Source organism: Neophocaena asiaeorientalis, unplaced genomic scaffold, assembly GCF_003031525.2.
Source record: "Neophocaena asiaeorientalis asiaeorientalis breed wild unplaced genomic scaffold, Neophocaena_asiaeorientalis_V1.1 scaffold10, whole genome shotgun sequence".
In the NCBI taxonomy this organism is placed as follows: Eukaryota; Metazoa; Chordata; class Mammalia; order Artiodactyla; family Phocoenidae; genus Neophocaena; species Neophocaena asiaeorientalis.
In genome coordinates, this window is record NW_020172817.1 from 5,005,815 (window position 1) to 5,021,940 (window position 16,126).

The window sequence follows — 16,126 nt, forward strand, 5'->3', positions numbered from 1 at the left end:
GTTTGTTGGCAGAATTCTTTTTCTTGTGGCTGCAGGACCTATGTCCCCACTTCCCTGCAGACTGTCAGCTGAGGGCTGTTCCCAGAGTCTGGAGGCTGCTGTATTCCTTGGCTTGTGGCCCCTTCCTTCATCTTCACAGCCACAACCATGGGTTGAGACTCCTTCATGCTTCCAGTCTCTTTTCCTTTTCCCGTCTCATGTCTCTGACCCAGTCTTCTGCCTCCCTCTTTCCCTTTTAAGGACTCATGAGATTAGATGGGGTTCACTGTGTAATCCGGGATAATCTCCCCATCTCAAGGCCTTTCACATTAATTACATCTGCAAAGTCCCTTTAGCTGTGTAAAGGGATTGGGATGTGGATATCTTTGGGGGACCATTATTCTGCCCATCACACTTTCTTCCCCCAGTAGGGCAGTCACCCAGATCCTCATGTTGCTAAATCCAATGGTCATTTCTAGTTCTGACCTTCCTTGACTAGTCAGCAGCATTTGCATAGGTGATCGCTGTCTCCTTTTTGATACACTTTCTTCATGTGGCTTCCAGGACACAACATTCACCTAGTTCCTCTTGTTCTCTTTCTTCATACCGTCTCCTACTGGTTCCTCTTCATCTTCTTGACCCCTAATCACTGAATGCACCAAGGCTCTTCTCCATCACTCACTCCTCAGGTGATCTCACATGGCTTTAAATATCATCTAGATGTGGACTCTCCAATCTCTGCACCCTGACAGGGCTTCTCCCTTGAACTCCAGACACATACATTCACTTGCCTATGTGACATGTTTTCTTGGATGCTTACTGGGAATTCACACTTATGGTTGATTGTCCGCCCACAAAACTGCCCTCTTCTCCGGCTTTGCAAATGGCAATTCCATCCTTCAGTTGCTCAAACCAAAATCCTTGGAGTATCCTAAATGCCTTTCTTTCTCTCACTTTATTATCCAATCTATCATCAAGTTTGGTCACCACCACTTTCAGAACTCACTTAGGATGTGACCACTTTTCTCCCCTTTGCTGTTATCATGTTAGTCCAGGCCACCATAATGTCTAGGCTGGATGACTGCAATAGTCTTTTATCTGGTTTTCTGCTTCTGCCATTGCCTCTCAATTCAGACACTGGAATATAAGTCAGGTCCTGTCATCCCTTTGCCTTGATCTCCACTGTCTTTCCATCTCACCCAAAGTAAAAGCCAATGTCCTTACATTGGCCTATAAGACCTGCCATTATCTGATCCCTGCTACTCTTTCTCCTTCCTCATTGAGCTCCAGCTACTTGCTCCTTGGCTGTTCCTTGAATAGTCTCAGCACACTGCTGCCTCAGGACCTTTGCACTTGCTCTTGCCTTAACTGGGAACGCTTTTCCTTTCGATCCTGGCATAGCTCACTTCCTCTTCTCCAGGTCTCCGATTGAATGTCATCGCACATGGGTCTTTGGACTTGACACATTTGAAGCAGCAATCCCCACACTCCTGAACCCTCCTAACCAGCTTGATTTTTCCTGTTTTCTACTTTTGAATAGTTTATTTCCTTCCTTTAGGATATCAGGTATATCCTTTGAGGTATAGATTTCCTGTGATTTATTCACTGCCCCTAGAACAGTTCTGTGCCATAATAGGTACTAAATAAAATTTCCCAAATGAATGAAGAAATGTTTATTTTCAAAGTCACATCTTTGTGGCGAAAAAATTAAATAGTACCTAAAGATATAAAGTTGAAAGTATGAGAGGAAAATTTTTCTATTTTTCAAAAGGATTAGTAGTTTATTTTCTAAGAAATTTCAAATGCTTATATGTCAAGATTCTTTTTAACTTTCATATATAGGTATCGGATTATACAAACTTTTTTGCAACTTGATTCTTTCACTGTATTAATTATCTTGTATATATTTCTGTATCAAAAAACTTGAGAACTTTAAAAGCAAAGTATGTAAGTGGAGGTGGTTCTCAAGTTTGTTTCCCCCTGTTTCACTCTAAATGTTCACTTGTTTGTTCTTCTCTAAGTTGATTACGGGAGGAGTGAGTCACCATTTTTTGCTGGTCATTGGGATTGCATTGCAAGATTGGCTGCCTTTTTACAAAAGAATTCCTCACTAAGATTAATACTTGAATAAAACGAAGGCCAGAGACCTTGACATCTTGTCAGCTTTTCACTGACTGCCCTGTGAAAATTCAACAATGTTGATAGTGATAGTCTCTGGGAAACGTGACATCATTTGGATGGAGTTGCAGATATTTCAGATGATAAAATAGTCAATAAATATGCTAAAAACATATAGTGCCTTTTTCGAAAAGCTCATGGTATTTTTCATGACCAGTCCTTCCTTTTACTTCTGAGCACAAGTCGAGAAGTCTGGAATCTTTCTTACTACAGTAAGTCCCCTACATACAAATGAGTTCCATTCCGAGAGCACGTTCGTAAGTCCAATTTGTTCGTAAGTCCAGCAAAGTTAGCCTAGGTACCCAACTAGCACAATCAGCTATATAGTACTGTACTGTAATAGATTTATAATACTTTTCACACAAATAATACATAAAAAACAAACAAACCCAAAAAATAAAGAAAACATGTTTAATCTTAAAGTACCTTGAAAAGTACAGTACAACAGCTGGCATCCAGGGGCTGGCATCAAGCGAACAGGCAAATAGAGTTACTGACTGGTGGAGGGAGAGGAGGTGGGAGATGGTAGAGCTGAAGGATTGTCAGCAATAGGAGACGGAGGGAAAGCTGCAATTCCACTCATGCATGATGTTGATGGAACGTACGTTCGCATCTTTGAAAGTTCGCAACTTTAAGGTTCGTCTGTAGGGGACTTGCTGTACTGCTATCACTTAAGACCGAGGGCAGCAGAAATTGAAGACTGATGGAGACATCTTATCTTCTTGATAAGAAATGTAAACAGGGGAATTCCCTGGTGTTCCAGTGGTTAGTACTCTGAGCTCTCACTGTAGAGGATCTGGGTTTTATCCCTGGTTGGGGAACTAACATCCCATAGGCTGCGCAGTGTGGCCAAAAAAAAACAACGTAGACAGGCCTCATGACGTGTGTTCTTTCTCTGACATTCTCACAGCTTCCGTGAGTTATACCTGGATCTTGGTCACTGGGCTGTGTAGTCTTGGCCAAGACAGCTAACCTTTCTGAGTCCCTTCTTTTGGAATCATTGTGTGGACTAGATGTAATGTAGGTCGGGACCTACATTAATGTAGGTAGGGAACCAGCACTGGGCCTGCCACTGAGTAAATGTTAGTCATCATTAATAATGTTGCTATGACTATTGTTTTTCATTCTTTTTTTTGTTTGTTTAGAATTTTTTATTTTTTAAATTTATTTATTTATTTCTGGCTGCGTTGGGTCTTTGTTGCTATATGTGGGCTTTCTCTAGTTGCGGTGAGTGGGGGCTACTGTTCGTCGTGGTGCGCCGGCTTCTTATTGTGGTGGCTTCTCTTGTGGAGCATGGGCTCTAGGCACGTGGGCTTCAGTAGTGGCACACAGGCTCAGGAATTGTGGCTCACGGCCACTAGAGCACAGGCTCAGTAGTTGTGGCGCATGGGCTTTGTTGCTCTGCGGCATGTGGGATCTTCCCAGACCAGGGCTCGAGCCTGTGTCCCCTGCATTGACAGGCGGATTCTTAACCACTGCGCCACCAGGGAAGCCCTAGAATTTTTTAAATTGAAGTATAGTTGATTTACAATATTGTGTTAGTTTCAAGTGTACAGCAAATTGCTTCAGTTATTTTTTTTCAGATTATGTTCCATTATAGGTTATTATAAGGTATTGAATATAATTCCCTGTGCTATACAGTAAATGCTTGTTACTTATCTGTTTTATGTATAGTAGTGTGTATCTGTTAATCCCATACTCCTAATTTGTCCCTCCCTCTCTCTCCCACTTGGTAACTGTAAGTTTTTTTTCTATGTTTGTGAGTCTGTTTCTGTTATATATATATATATATATATTCATTTGTATTTTTTTTTTAGATTCCACATATGCGATATCATATAGCATTTGTCTTTCTCTGACTTACTTCACTAATATTCTATAGGTTCATCCACATTGCTGCATGTGACACTATTTCTTTTTTTTTTTTGGTGAATGAGTAATATTCCATTGTGTGTGCGTGTGTGTATATATATCTTAAGCCAATCCTTTGTTCGTGGGCACTTGGGTTGTTTCCGTGTCTTGGCTGTTGTAGATATTGCAGCTATGAACTTTGTGGTGCACGTATCTTTTTGAATTAGAGTTTTTGTCTTTTCTGGATGTATGCCCAGGGGTGGGATTGCTGGACCATATGGTGACTCTGTTTTTAGTTTTTTAAGGAACCTCCATACTGTTTTCCAAAGTGGTTGCATCAATTTACATTCCCACCAACAGTGCAGGAGGGTTCCCTTTTCTCCACACCCTCTGCAGCATTTGTTATTTGTAGACATTTTAATGGTGGCCATTCTAACTGGTGTGAGGTGATACCTCACTGCAGTTTTGATTTGCATTTCTCTAATAATTAGCGATATTGAACATCTTTTCATGTGCCTGTTGGCCATCTGTATGACTTCTTTGGACAAATGTCTATTTTGGTCTTCTGTCCATTTTTTGATTGGGTTGTTTGTTTTTTCAATATTGAGTTAATCATTGATAACACATTCTTTACCAGCCTTTCATTTCTCCTTAAGACTGTCCTATAATCAAAGAATCTATAACTAATCCAAGTTCTCAACAAAGATAATTAACTTTCTGATGCATATACCCTGTTGTCTTGACAAGTTTTTCAGCATTTTAGAATCAATACTGTTTAAGAATAGGAGCTGAAAGCACTTCTGGTTTACGTGTGGTGAAATGCATCTAGATCACTATGAATACTTAATACTATACTTGCGTGCTAATGAGCCCTGGGTCATGGGGTTGGTCATTGTTCATTTGGTGCCAGGGTCACATTCTGCATCTCTAACTCTAGTAGCTACTGGGAAAGGAGGAAGCAGATAAAAGTGTACAGCTGGACCAGCACAAGCCATTTATTCAACAAATGTTCACAGAATACTGGGTGACGAGGGTTAGGCAAATAGCTGGGGGTAAAAGTAGTTCCTGACAGCAGAGAGCTTATGGCCATCTAGTGGGGAGGCAGGAAAGTATAGTAGAGCTGCTAAAAGGCTACTAAATCACATAAAGTCCAAACCTGTTCACGAATGATGAGATTTTTGAAAGCAGAGACTGGAAAGGAAAGCAGAGAAGGGAGGGGGTGAGGTACACATACATGTAGAATGCTCTGGAGAGAATCACGTCAACAAGTACATGAAGATGTTCTGGCAGATCCATGCTTGTCTTTGGGGGGTTTTTTTTTTGGCGGTACGTGGGCCTCTCACTGTTGAGGCCTCTCCCGCTGCGGAGCACAGGCTCCGGACGCGCAGGCTCAGCGGCCATGGCCCACGGGCCCAGCCGCTCCGCGGCACGTGGGATCTTCCCGGACCGGGGCACGAACCCCCGTCCCCTGCATCCGCAGGCGGACTCCCACCCACTGTGCCACCAGGGAAGCCCCATGCTTGTCTTTGAAAGGCAAGTCCTAGAGGGTTTGGGTGCCAGCATATTGGCCTCTGTACCCCAACACCAAATTAATTCTCAGAGACAGAGTTTGGGGTGAAGTACAAAAGCATAGCTTTATTGCTTTGCCAGGTTAAGGGGGCCACAACGGGCTAATGCCCTCAAAACTGTGTGTCCCGATCTGGAGGGGGTAGTGAGGAGTTTTACACTAATGGTTCAGAGAGGGCGTGATCAGCCTGTGGACATTCTTCTGATTGGTTGGTGGGGAGGTAAGTGGGAGTCGGCATCATCAACCTTCTGGTTTCAACTGGTCTGGGGTCTACGTGCTTGTGGGCAGCATGCAGTTAACTTCTCCCACCTGGCAGGGGGTTTCAGTATCTGCAAAACAGCTCAAAGATATTGTTATGAATATCCTGCGGTGGGGAACCAGGACCCTGCCCCAAGGCTGCACTATTGTTTCTTTTGACTGTTCCTCCCTTGTCTCACATCCCTTCCCCTCCCTAATTAGCAATTGTTTGAACCTGCTCCTTGGAACTCAGGGAAGGTCTTGGAGGCTGAATGAAGCCTGTTTCCTGTAATCAAGAAATAGGGGACACAGAACAGCTTTTGTGCCCAGGAGCCGCACAGGGTCCTGCTTGGTATCAATTGGACTGAAGTCCCACCTATTGGAGAAAGTGAGGGATAAATCACCGGGCATGGTTGCCCTTTTTTCATGTAAATAGCATGATTTCTTTCTGGTAACTTAACAACTTGCTACTTCTTCAGTTTAAATATAAACCCAAATGATCCCATGATAAGGAGGATTTGCAAGACAGAGCAACTGGGTGGCCAGAGTTCCTGGAGATTTATTCCTTACCGTGAGAGTGTGGACGTGTCCTAGAGCTGGGCAGCATGAGAGCTTGTGGCCATACAGACTGGCTGAAATCTCTGCTCCCTCCACCATGACCCTGAGAAAAATTATTCCATCTCTGTGAGCCTCTCTCCTCATCTGTAAAATGGTGAAAATAAGTGGCTTCCCTGCAGGGTTCAGTGGGGTTTAAGTGCCATAGTGTAGGTGGAGCTATTATGATGTGTTAGCTGTTATTACAGAGACTGCTGTGCAAGGGATAACAAGAGTTCAAGAGGAAAGATAAGACCTTGGGTTAAAAGGCAGGATCAAAGTGAGATCAGGCATCCTTCTGGTTTTATACCCACATTTCCTTCTTTGAATCCAGGCTCATTTTTTTGCATTCGGGGCTGAGTCATTTACCTGCCTTTTGGGGAACCCAAACCCAATAAAATTGAGAACCCAGGTGCCTCCGGATGGGTGTGCTCACTTCTCATTCCCACACTTCATTGCTGGATAACCACTTTATTTTCTTCAAAAATTTTTTTCAAGTCCAGATGAATGCTTTAGAGTTTAGCCGTAAGAAAGCCCTAAACTGCATTACATTATAGATTACCTCCTTTTACGACACTGGGTGATGCTGGGAAATTGAGCAATTCATCAGCAAGTTATCGGTTGTTTCCCTTCACAGGCATTCTTGTATTCTCTCACCAGAATCTTTTATTTGTTAATATCATACTGTAAGATACAGTAGGAGGTATTTGCAGGTTTAGCAGGTACTCCCAGAAATAGATTTAAGGTGTGATTATTTAGCAACGTGTGGTTTAAATCTCATGTGATCATTGGTTTCCAAGTTTATCAAATCATCGACCCTTAGATTCAAAAGGGGATTAATCTACATAATGGCCCCCAGTCTGCTTCCTAGAATACCCTTCTTTAGATGTTGGTAGATTTCTGTGAAAAAGTTGCCAAATAAGTTTTGGAAATGCTATGTACTCTTTTTCATAATTGAAGATTGTGAATATACATTATCATAAAAAATCCTGTTGGACCTTTTTAAGAGTTTTCAAAGGTATGTGACCATAGACCACTCCCTCCTTCCTTTTTCCTCAACACATGTTAATATCCATAAAGATAAGTGTATTTTAGGATGCAGTTTTGGAAAGGTTATGTAGGGATAATGGTCAGGATCTTCCTTTTTTCAATTTTGTGCCTGTATCATGTCACTACGATGTCTCAGAAGTATCTTCCAGATGCCAGTGGTGTGGTTCTAGTGATTTCTCTACCACTCCAGGTGTTATATCACGTTGGCTCAAGCTCTGGGAATGAGCATGGGTGGAGCCCCCGCTGGACCAGCAGGAACAGGCAAAACAGAAACGACCAAAGATATGGCACGATGTCTTGGGAAATACGTCGTGGTTTTCAATTGTTCAGACCAGATGGATTTCCGAGGACTTGGACGGATTTTTAAAGGTGAGGGTTATATTTTTTTTATTTCATGAGAAATTTAAGCTAAGGTGGAATATCTTGTTGAGATTTATTTTTCAACAATTGGCTACATCTTAGTGCCATTTCCCAACTTTGTAAAACTTTTTGGGAAACCTGAATCTTACCAGTGTTGTGTGGGTCAAATGTCAATATCACTTGCCTTGGTAATGTTCCTTTATCCCTGCGGGTTGGGTGTTTACAGATAAAGGGTCACATTGTGAGTTATTTTGGAGGCATTTTATGTATGATCTATTTGTTCAACTTTATGTTTGAGCAAACTTATCTGTGGCTTGACCTGGCAGTTGCATAATGCTCTTTTTCTTTGACTTTCCAAAATTATGTACCAATTGGATTTTCTATTTAATTTCCGTTCTAAGGACTGGCTCAGTCTGGATCCTGGGGTTGTTTTGATGAATTTAATCGTATCGACCTACCAGTTCTCTCCGTTGCAGCCCAGCAGATTTCCATTATTCTGACATGTAAAAAGGAGCGCAAAAAATCTTTTATTTTTACTGATGGAGATAATGTGACTATGAACCCTGAATTCGGGCTTTTTCTGACTATGGTAAGGAAACACAAGAAGAGCTGCTGAACTTCAGCCTTCTTTTCACAGTTTTCACACATGTCCCTGTTCATATGTCATTTATTTTCCATGAATGGAAATTGGGATTGTAATTTTCACTCCTGTTTGAAAACCTTTGGTGTTAAACAGAGCTCATATTAATAACTCATGACTTAGTCTCTCCAGTTAAAAGGAGAGTGAGATATGTAAATGAATTTTCTGGTTGTCATTCCAGATTTGTTGTGTGTGCCTAATGAATCTTTTAATATCATGCTGATGTGTTGCGCTTGTTACCCCATGACCGTATCATTCATCCTTGGGTTTTATTTTCTGTATAGAATCCTGGCTATGCTGGGCGGCAGGAACTCCCTGAAAACTTGAAGATTAACTTCCGCTCCGTGGCCATGATGGTGCCTGACCGACAGATTATCATCAGGGTGAAGTTGGCTAGTTGCGGCTTCACTGACAACATTGTTTTGGCCAGGAAGTTTTTCACGCTCTACAAGCTGTGTGAGGAGCAGCTTTCTAAGCAGGTGTGACATTCTGAAGGTCCCTATGTACTTAGGCATATTTAACTTTTTTATTCAGTGCTGGAGAGGGTGTGGAGAAAAGGGAATCTTTCTACACTGTTGGGGGGAATGTAAGTTGGTGCAGCCACTGTGGAAAACAGTATGGAGGTTCCTCAGAAAACTAAAAATAAAAACTACCATATGACACAGCAATCCCTCTCCTGGGCATATATCCAGACAAAACTGTAATTCGAAAAGATACATGCACCCCAATGTTCATTGCAGCACAGTTTATAATAGCCAAGACATGGAAGCAACCTAAATGTCCATCAAAAGATGAATGGGTAAAGAAGAAGCGGTACATATATACAGTGGAATATTACTCAGCCATAAAAAGAATGAAATAATGCCATTTGTAGCAACATGGATGGACCTAGAGACGATCATACTAAGTGAAGTCAGGCAGAGAAAGACAAATATCATATGATATCAATTACATGTGGAATCTAAAAAAATGATACAGAGGAACTTATTTACAAAACAGAAATAGACTCACAGATATAGAAAACAAGCCTATGGTTACCAAAGGGGAAGGCAGGGGGAGGGGTAAATTAGGAGTTTGGGATTAACATATACATACTACTATATATAAAATAGGTACACAACAAAGACCTACTGTATAGCACAGGGAACTACACTCAATATTGTGTAATAACCTATACCAGAAAAGGATCTTAAAAATACACGTATGTATATGTATAACTGAATCACTTTGCTGTACACCTGAAACTAACACAATATTGTAAATCAGCTATACTCTAATATAAAATAAAAATTTAAAAGAATTGTGGACTGGGGTTGTTGACAAGGTACCTCATATATACAAAGTAGAAAGTTGTATCATGGCAAAAACAATTTTACATGCATAGTTTTACTAAGTACATTTGAAGAAATTAACATTTAAGGCATAGAAATGAAGTTAACACTATCTGAACTGACTTAAGAGCCAAAGAATTATGAATATTGATGTTTGCTTTTTATCTCACCTGTTCATTCATCATAATGTATGTCATGTGTCCTCATGGTTTTGAGGAACCTCTCAATCCAAACTTCTTCGAATCTAGGTTATACCCACAGGTTCAACCATATTCCATTCTCACTCAGAACATTCTTGGTTTCTTCTGATTATTGCAGCCTTTACTCACTGATTCTTCCCTTTTCCCTGCTGTTTCTTGCAGGTAGAGAAACTCCCACATCACTGACTCCTGCCCTCTTCCTCTCTAATTTCATTTCTCCTCCTTCACTCCTATTGCCCTTGTTCACAAGGTCACGAGGTCACAAGGGAAATGAAATGAGTCCATGTGTACAAAACAATTGGCCCCATGCTGATCCCTTGGTGAGCATTCTGTGAATCTCACTTCATGCCCACAGATTTAACAGAGTCTAATGCTGATAAGTTTGCCTTAATTAGTTCCACTCACCAGTACTTTCAAGTCATTGTTATTGTACTTTTATGCAAGCTTGCTCATATTTTTATTTTATTGCCACAATTAGAATTTAAACTCCTTGAAGGCAGGAACTCGGTCTGAATATTTTTATGTGCTCTATCCTCCAAACGATTGGTATTAAGTGATGCATACTGCTCCCAATTAGCAGATAATGTTTTTTTAATAGGTTTTTAGAATTATGATGAAAAAACATTAAATTTATCACTTAACCATTTTTAAGCATATAGTTCAGTAGTGTTAAGTAAATGCACATTGTTGTGAAACAGATCTCCATAACTTTTTTGTCTTGCAAAACTGAAACTCTATACCCATTAAACAACTCCACTCTTCCCTACCCCCCATTCCCTGGTAACCACAATTCTACTTTGTGTTTCCATGTATTTGGCTACGTTAGATAGCTCATATAAGTGGAACCATACAGTATTTGTCTTTTTGTGACTGGTTTATTTAATTTAGTATAATGTTCTCAAGTTTCATCCATGGTGTAGCATGTGATAGTATTATACTTGCTTCCTTTTCCTGGTTGAAAAACATTCTTATTTTTAAATGTATGCCATGTTTTGTTTATCCGTTCATCAGGCGATGGGCATTTGGGTTGCTTCCACCTCCTGGCTATTGTGAATAGTGTTCCTATGAACATGAGGTTTAAATATCTTTTTGAGACTCTGCTTTCAATTCCTTTGAACGTATTCCCTGAAGTGGGATTGCTGTATGATATGGTAGTTCTATTTTAAATTATTTGACCAACTGCCAGGGATACTCTTTCCTATAGTGGTTGGATAATTGGTTTTTAATTATTCACTTTATATGTGCTGAAATTTGGCATGATTGAGCTTTTATAAATACCTATCAAGGGGACAACAAAGCTGGGAGCTTGACTTTCTGATTTGTCCTTATTGTTTCCCGCTCTAGGTAATCCTGGAATGTAGCTACTTTTCTTTCTCCTCAATACCCCTGTCTTTTAAACTTATATGGTGTTCATGAGTGAGGTCTCAGTTTAATTCTGGTTCAGAATTTTAGCTTTCAAGATATGAGGAAATTTTCTTATGGATGATTGGTTAAGAAGGGCTCAAGGGGACATGTATCTCCAGGAGGAGATTTATTCCTTTCTCTCTGTCAAGATCTATTAGTTCTGATCTAAGGGCTTAAATTAATGATGGTACAGGAGAGGACTCTTTTGGGTATTCTCCATTTGCTAAAAAAAAGAATCTGTTGATAAAAAAATTTATTGCCCCACTAACTGTACAAATTTTCTAAAGGAAAATCAGCATTTATTCATTATGTCTTTGTCAAATTTGTACAGTTTCTATGGGTAAGTTAATATTGAAAATAAGCCCAGTGTACCTCATATTCTTCAGGTACATTATGACTTTGGTCTGCGTAATATTCTGTCTGTTCTGCGAACTCTGGGAGCAGCCAAAAGAGCCAACCCCATGGATACGGAGTCCACAATTGTCATGCGTGTACTACGAGACATGAATCTTTCCAAACTGGTAAGATTCACAGATGGAAATGTTCCACCCACTTAAATTTCAGTTTAACTAAGCACAAATGCAATTAGAAATATTTATTTAAAGTGCTCATTTAAAATGCTTAATTATCAGATAAATACATAGAGCATAACATAAATTTAAATTACATAGAGCATAACTTTAAATTACATTTTTTCAGGAGCAATTTTTGTGGTGGCTCATCTCTAGTCTAACACGTCGATTCCAATAGAATTAAAATGGATTTTTAAAAATCCACGTCTTACATTTCCAGATACCTTGAAATTTTTGTGCTGTAGAGCTAAAATCCCTTTTACCTTGGTGAAAGTAGACCTTGGAAGGAAATTGTATGTGAATTTTACAAGTGCGTAATAATTTCACATTCTCTGATTTCACAGTAGAGACTGAACAATCAGTTGTCCAGTATCAGTGGATCCATGTACGGGATGACAGAATGATATATTTTTATTTCAAAATAAGAGTATGAACCAAATTCCAATTCATGAATTTGCCACTATTCTCCTTTTAAAAAATTATTTTTAAGTTAAATGAGAAATTGTAGGTTATTTAGTAAACTCCCCAATCTGGTGGTTTTATGGAAAGGTTGTCATGTAGGCAATATTTTCTTTCCTTCTATTTCCTTCCTTTTTTTTTTCTCTTCTCCCCCCACACCCCTTTTTAAAAAAACTGATTTTTAATTTAGTAAACATGATGAAAATATTTCTCAACTTCAGTGGAGGTGATATTTTATTTATTACTGTTTGTGACAAAGTAATCTGGGCTGTATTGGACATCTTCAGTTTATCTGATATTGCCATGTTTATGCCAAAAGATTTGGTCTGATCTCCCTTTATTTTCTTTCTGAGATTGATGAGGATGAACCCTTATTTTTGAGTCTGATTGAAGATCTCTTCCCAAATATTCTTCTGGACAAGGCCGGTTACCCTGAACTGGAAATGGCAATTAGTAGACAGGTAATATATTTCACAGGACATCAAGTACAGTGTCCCTTTCATCTGAACTTCATGGGAATCAAGTGGAGCTGTTGTGGCCTAAATCTACAGGTTCCGAGAACAACACTGAGGCTGTGACTACAGTTTTAAGAGAAGGCGTTGCTCACCACTGATAGAGCTTTTCCTCCCAGGGGGTCTCCTACCATCACTCAGCTACAGGTCCAGTTAGCCATGTGCTAGTGGCCCCATTATTGATGGAGACCATTCCACACCAGATTCCCAATGAAATGTGATGGGTCAGCAGGCGCTGGTGGAGCTTGGCCGGCTGCATTGCCCATGCTGGTTTTGTTTCTCTCTGTGGCCCTGGTGTTTACCACATTGCTTTGGTCTCAGGACTGTAGCTACTGAGTGTCATTTGCAGTGATCTCATATGGCTCCTTAGCTGTCATTCTTTTTCCCCAGGCCCAAGATCACTTGTGATTTCTTCCTTGGGCTCTGGGGGGGATCCATCATGTTAAGTGTATAATTAGGTGTCTGGATTTCCCATGATACTTGGTGCAGCTTTAACTTTTCATAGTCTTCCTAGGAATGGAAATGAATCATGAAAACCTTGTGCCTCAACTTCCTTTCCTATGAAAAAGAGTTTTTAAAAAAAAATTTTATAGACATGGTGATTAGCTCATATTTATAAAATACATTTCAATTCTTTGAAGATATTTGTAATAAAAATCAATATGGTAATATTTTATGGCCATTTCCCCTTTAAATAGCAGTATATAAAGATCTTAATTTCCTAATCAGGTAAAAGTGATAATTCATTTTGCAAATGGCTTCTTCATCACGTGGCCAAATTAATTGTAGCATTGCCTAAAAAGCTAAGTATAAACTAATTTATAAAGTAACTTACATTAGTAATTTAGAGCATATGAAAAATCTGAAGAGAAAATACATAGCACAAAATGATACACGATTATTATCCAAAATTATTTAAGTAAAAATAAGAGCATCATTTATAGTGAATTTAAGCATAGCATGATGGTTAAGAGCATGGACCATAGGGATGAATTTCTTGGGTTCCAATCCCTACTCTATAACTTAACAACTAATAATCTTGGAAAAATTGCTTAGTCTCTTTGTGCCCCAGTTTCCTTACCTATAAAATGAAGACACCAATAGTACTAATCTCGTAGAAGATTAAACTTAGAATAGCGTTTGGCAGCATAGCTTCCATACATGTGTTTGATAGATAAAAACTATCCAGAAGATTTATAAAGATGGCTTGACATTGATATGGAATATCAGTCAACCTGGTATGCTTGAAATTATCTTTTAAATTAAATATCATCTTTTAAATTAAACATTTAAAACACATTTTGATATTTGAGCCTTTATTCTTAAGTTGCTCCTAATACATACATTCAATACAATGTTAATATAAGTGTATTTAATTCCCAAAGTCAACTCTAGGTGTTTCTTGTTTGCCTGGGATATCATTTTGATTATGTTCAGCCTGCTTTTGCCTGTGTATATATATTTTTTATGCAATATATATTTTACTGGGAATTCCCTGGCAGTCCAGTGGTTAAGACTTGGGCTTTCAGTGCCATGGACCCGGGTTCCATCCCTGGTTGGGGCACTAAGATCCCACAAGCCCTGCGGTGCAGCCAAAAGGATATATATTTCATTGTGGTAAAACACATGACATAAAATGCACCATTTTAACTGGTTTTTAAGTGTACAGTTCAGTGGCATTAAGTATATTCATAGTATTGTGCAAACCTCACCACTGTCTGTCTTCAGAACTTTTTTCATCTTTCCCAACTGAAACTTCATATGCATTAACAATAATTCCCCATTTCTCTAACCTCGCTCCATGTCTATACTTACTTTGAGCACAATGATAAGTCCAGATATCTGTTCATGTGGCCCAATGTGGGCGGTTTGTTATGTTTTCAGGTTGAAGAAGCTGGTTTAATCAACCATCCTCCTTGGAAGCTGAAAGTCATCCAGCTGTTTGAAACACAGAGAGTGCGGCATGGAATGATGACCCTGGGGCCTAGTGGAGCAGGGAAAACCACCTGCATCCACACCTTGATGAACGCCATGGCAGGTAAGGGGGCAGTCAATCTGGAGACGCATTTAAACTGTTGTGATACATACGAATGCCCCAAGAGGGACACAAATGTAGATGTATGTTAGCATATATTTATAGGAGGCAATGCTGCTTTTTTGACTATTGGGTAGATTTTAGAGATGACACAGTACATTAATGGACCAGAGAAGAAAAACGTTTTTTTCCAGCTTTATTGTATACGAATATCATTCGGACACATAACATGTACAAGTTTAAGGTGTACAGTGTGTTGATGTGATACATTTATATGTTGCAAAATTATTATCACCATAATCACCATAATAAGCATTTCTTTTTTGTGATGAGAGCATTTAAGATCTACGTTCGTAGAAATATTCAAGTATATGATACAGTATTATTAGCTATAATCACCGTGCTGTACATTAGATCCTCAGATTTGTTAATCTTATAACTGGAAGTTTGTACCCTTTTCCAATATCTCCCCATTTCCCTCACCTCCAATCCCTGGTGACCTGGACCGTTCTACAGTCTGTTTCTCTGAGTTTGACAGTTTTAGATTCCACATATAAGTGATATCATACAGTATTTGTCTTTCTCTGTCTGACTTATTTCACTTAGCATAATGTCCTCAAGGTCCCTCCATGTTTTCACAAATGGCAGGATGTCCTTATTTTTCATGGATGAATAACATTCCATTGTGTATGCATACCACATCTTCTTTAATCATTCATCCATTGGTAGACACATAGGTTGTTTCCATATCTTGGGTTTTCTGAATAATGCTTCAGGAAAAACATTTTTTTAAAGTGATTTTATGGACTGTGCTATATGTTTTACATATGTTATACCATTTAGTTTTCAAAATGATCTTGAGATGTGGCTATTGTTATCCCCATTTTGTACAAAAAAGTCAAAATTTAACTTCAGAAATATTCAGTGTCAAAAAGATGGTAAATGATGAGACTCAAAATTAAGGTCAGGTCCCATTAATGAAAAAGCCAGAATTTTCCCAGTAAACCATACCATTTGCCACTTATGACTTAACCCAAGATGCTACCTCTCAATAAATATAATTATAATTCTAATCCCAACTCTTAAATTCTATGTATTGAAAAATCACCCTAATTATAAACTAATTTCCCACCCAGAATCAGATATTTTTCTTGTGA

The 16,126-nt window shown here is 39.3% G+C and overlaps 1 protein-coding gene across 1 annotated transcript in view; it reads left to right on the top strand.

Annotated features, from left to right (window-relative positions):
- Positions 1 to 16,126, top strand: part of DNAH5 (dynein axonemal heavy chain 5) — a 200,419-nt gene that overhangs the window by 70,355 nt on the left and 113,938 nt on the right. Inside the window, exons 34-39 of the mRNA XM_024741734.1 lie at positions 7,647 to 7,825; positions 8,218 to 8,405; positions 8,741 to 8,935; positions 11,778 to 11,912; positions 12,776 to 12,883; positions 14,819 to 14,972. Of these exons, the coding sequence (XP_024597502.1) occupies positions 7,647 to 7,825; positions 8,218 to 8,405; positions 8,741 to 8,935; positions 11,778 to 11,912; positions 12,776 to 12,883; positions 14,819 to 14,972 (959 nt within the window). The remainder of the gene's footprint in view (positions 1 to 7,646; positions 7,826 to 8,217; positions 8,406 to 8,740; positions 8,936 to 11,777; positions 11,913 to 12,775; positions 12,884 to 14,818; positions 14,973 to 16,126) is intronic.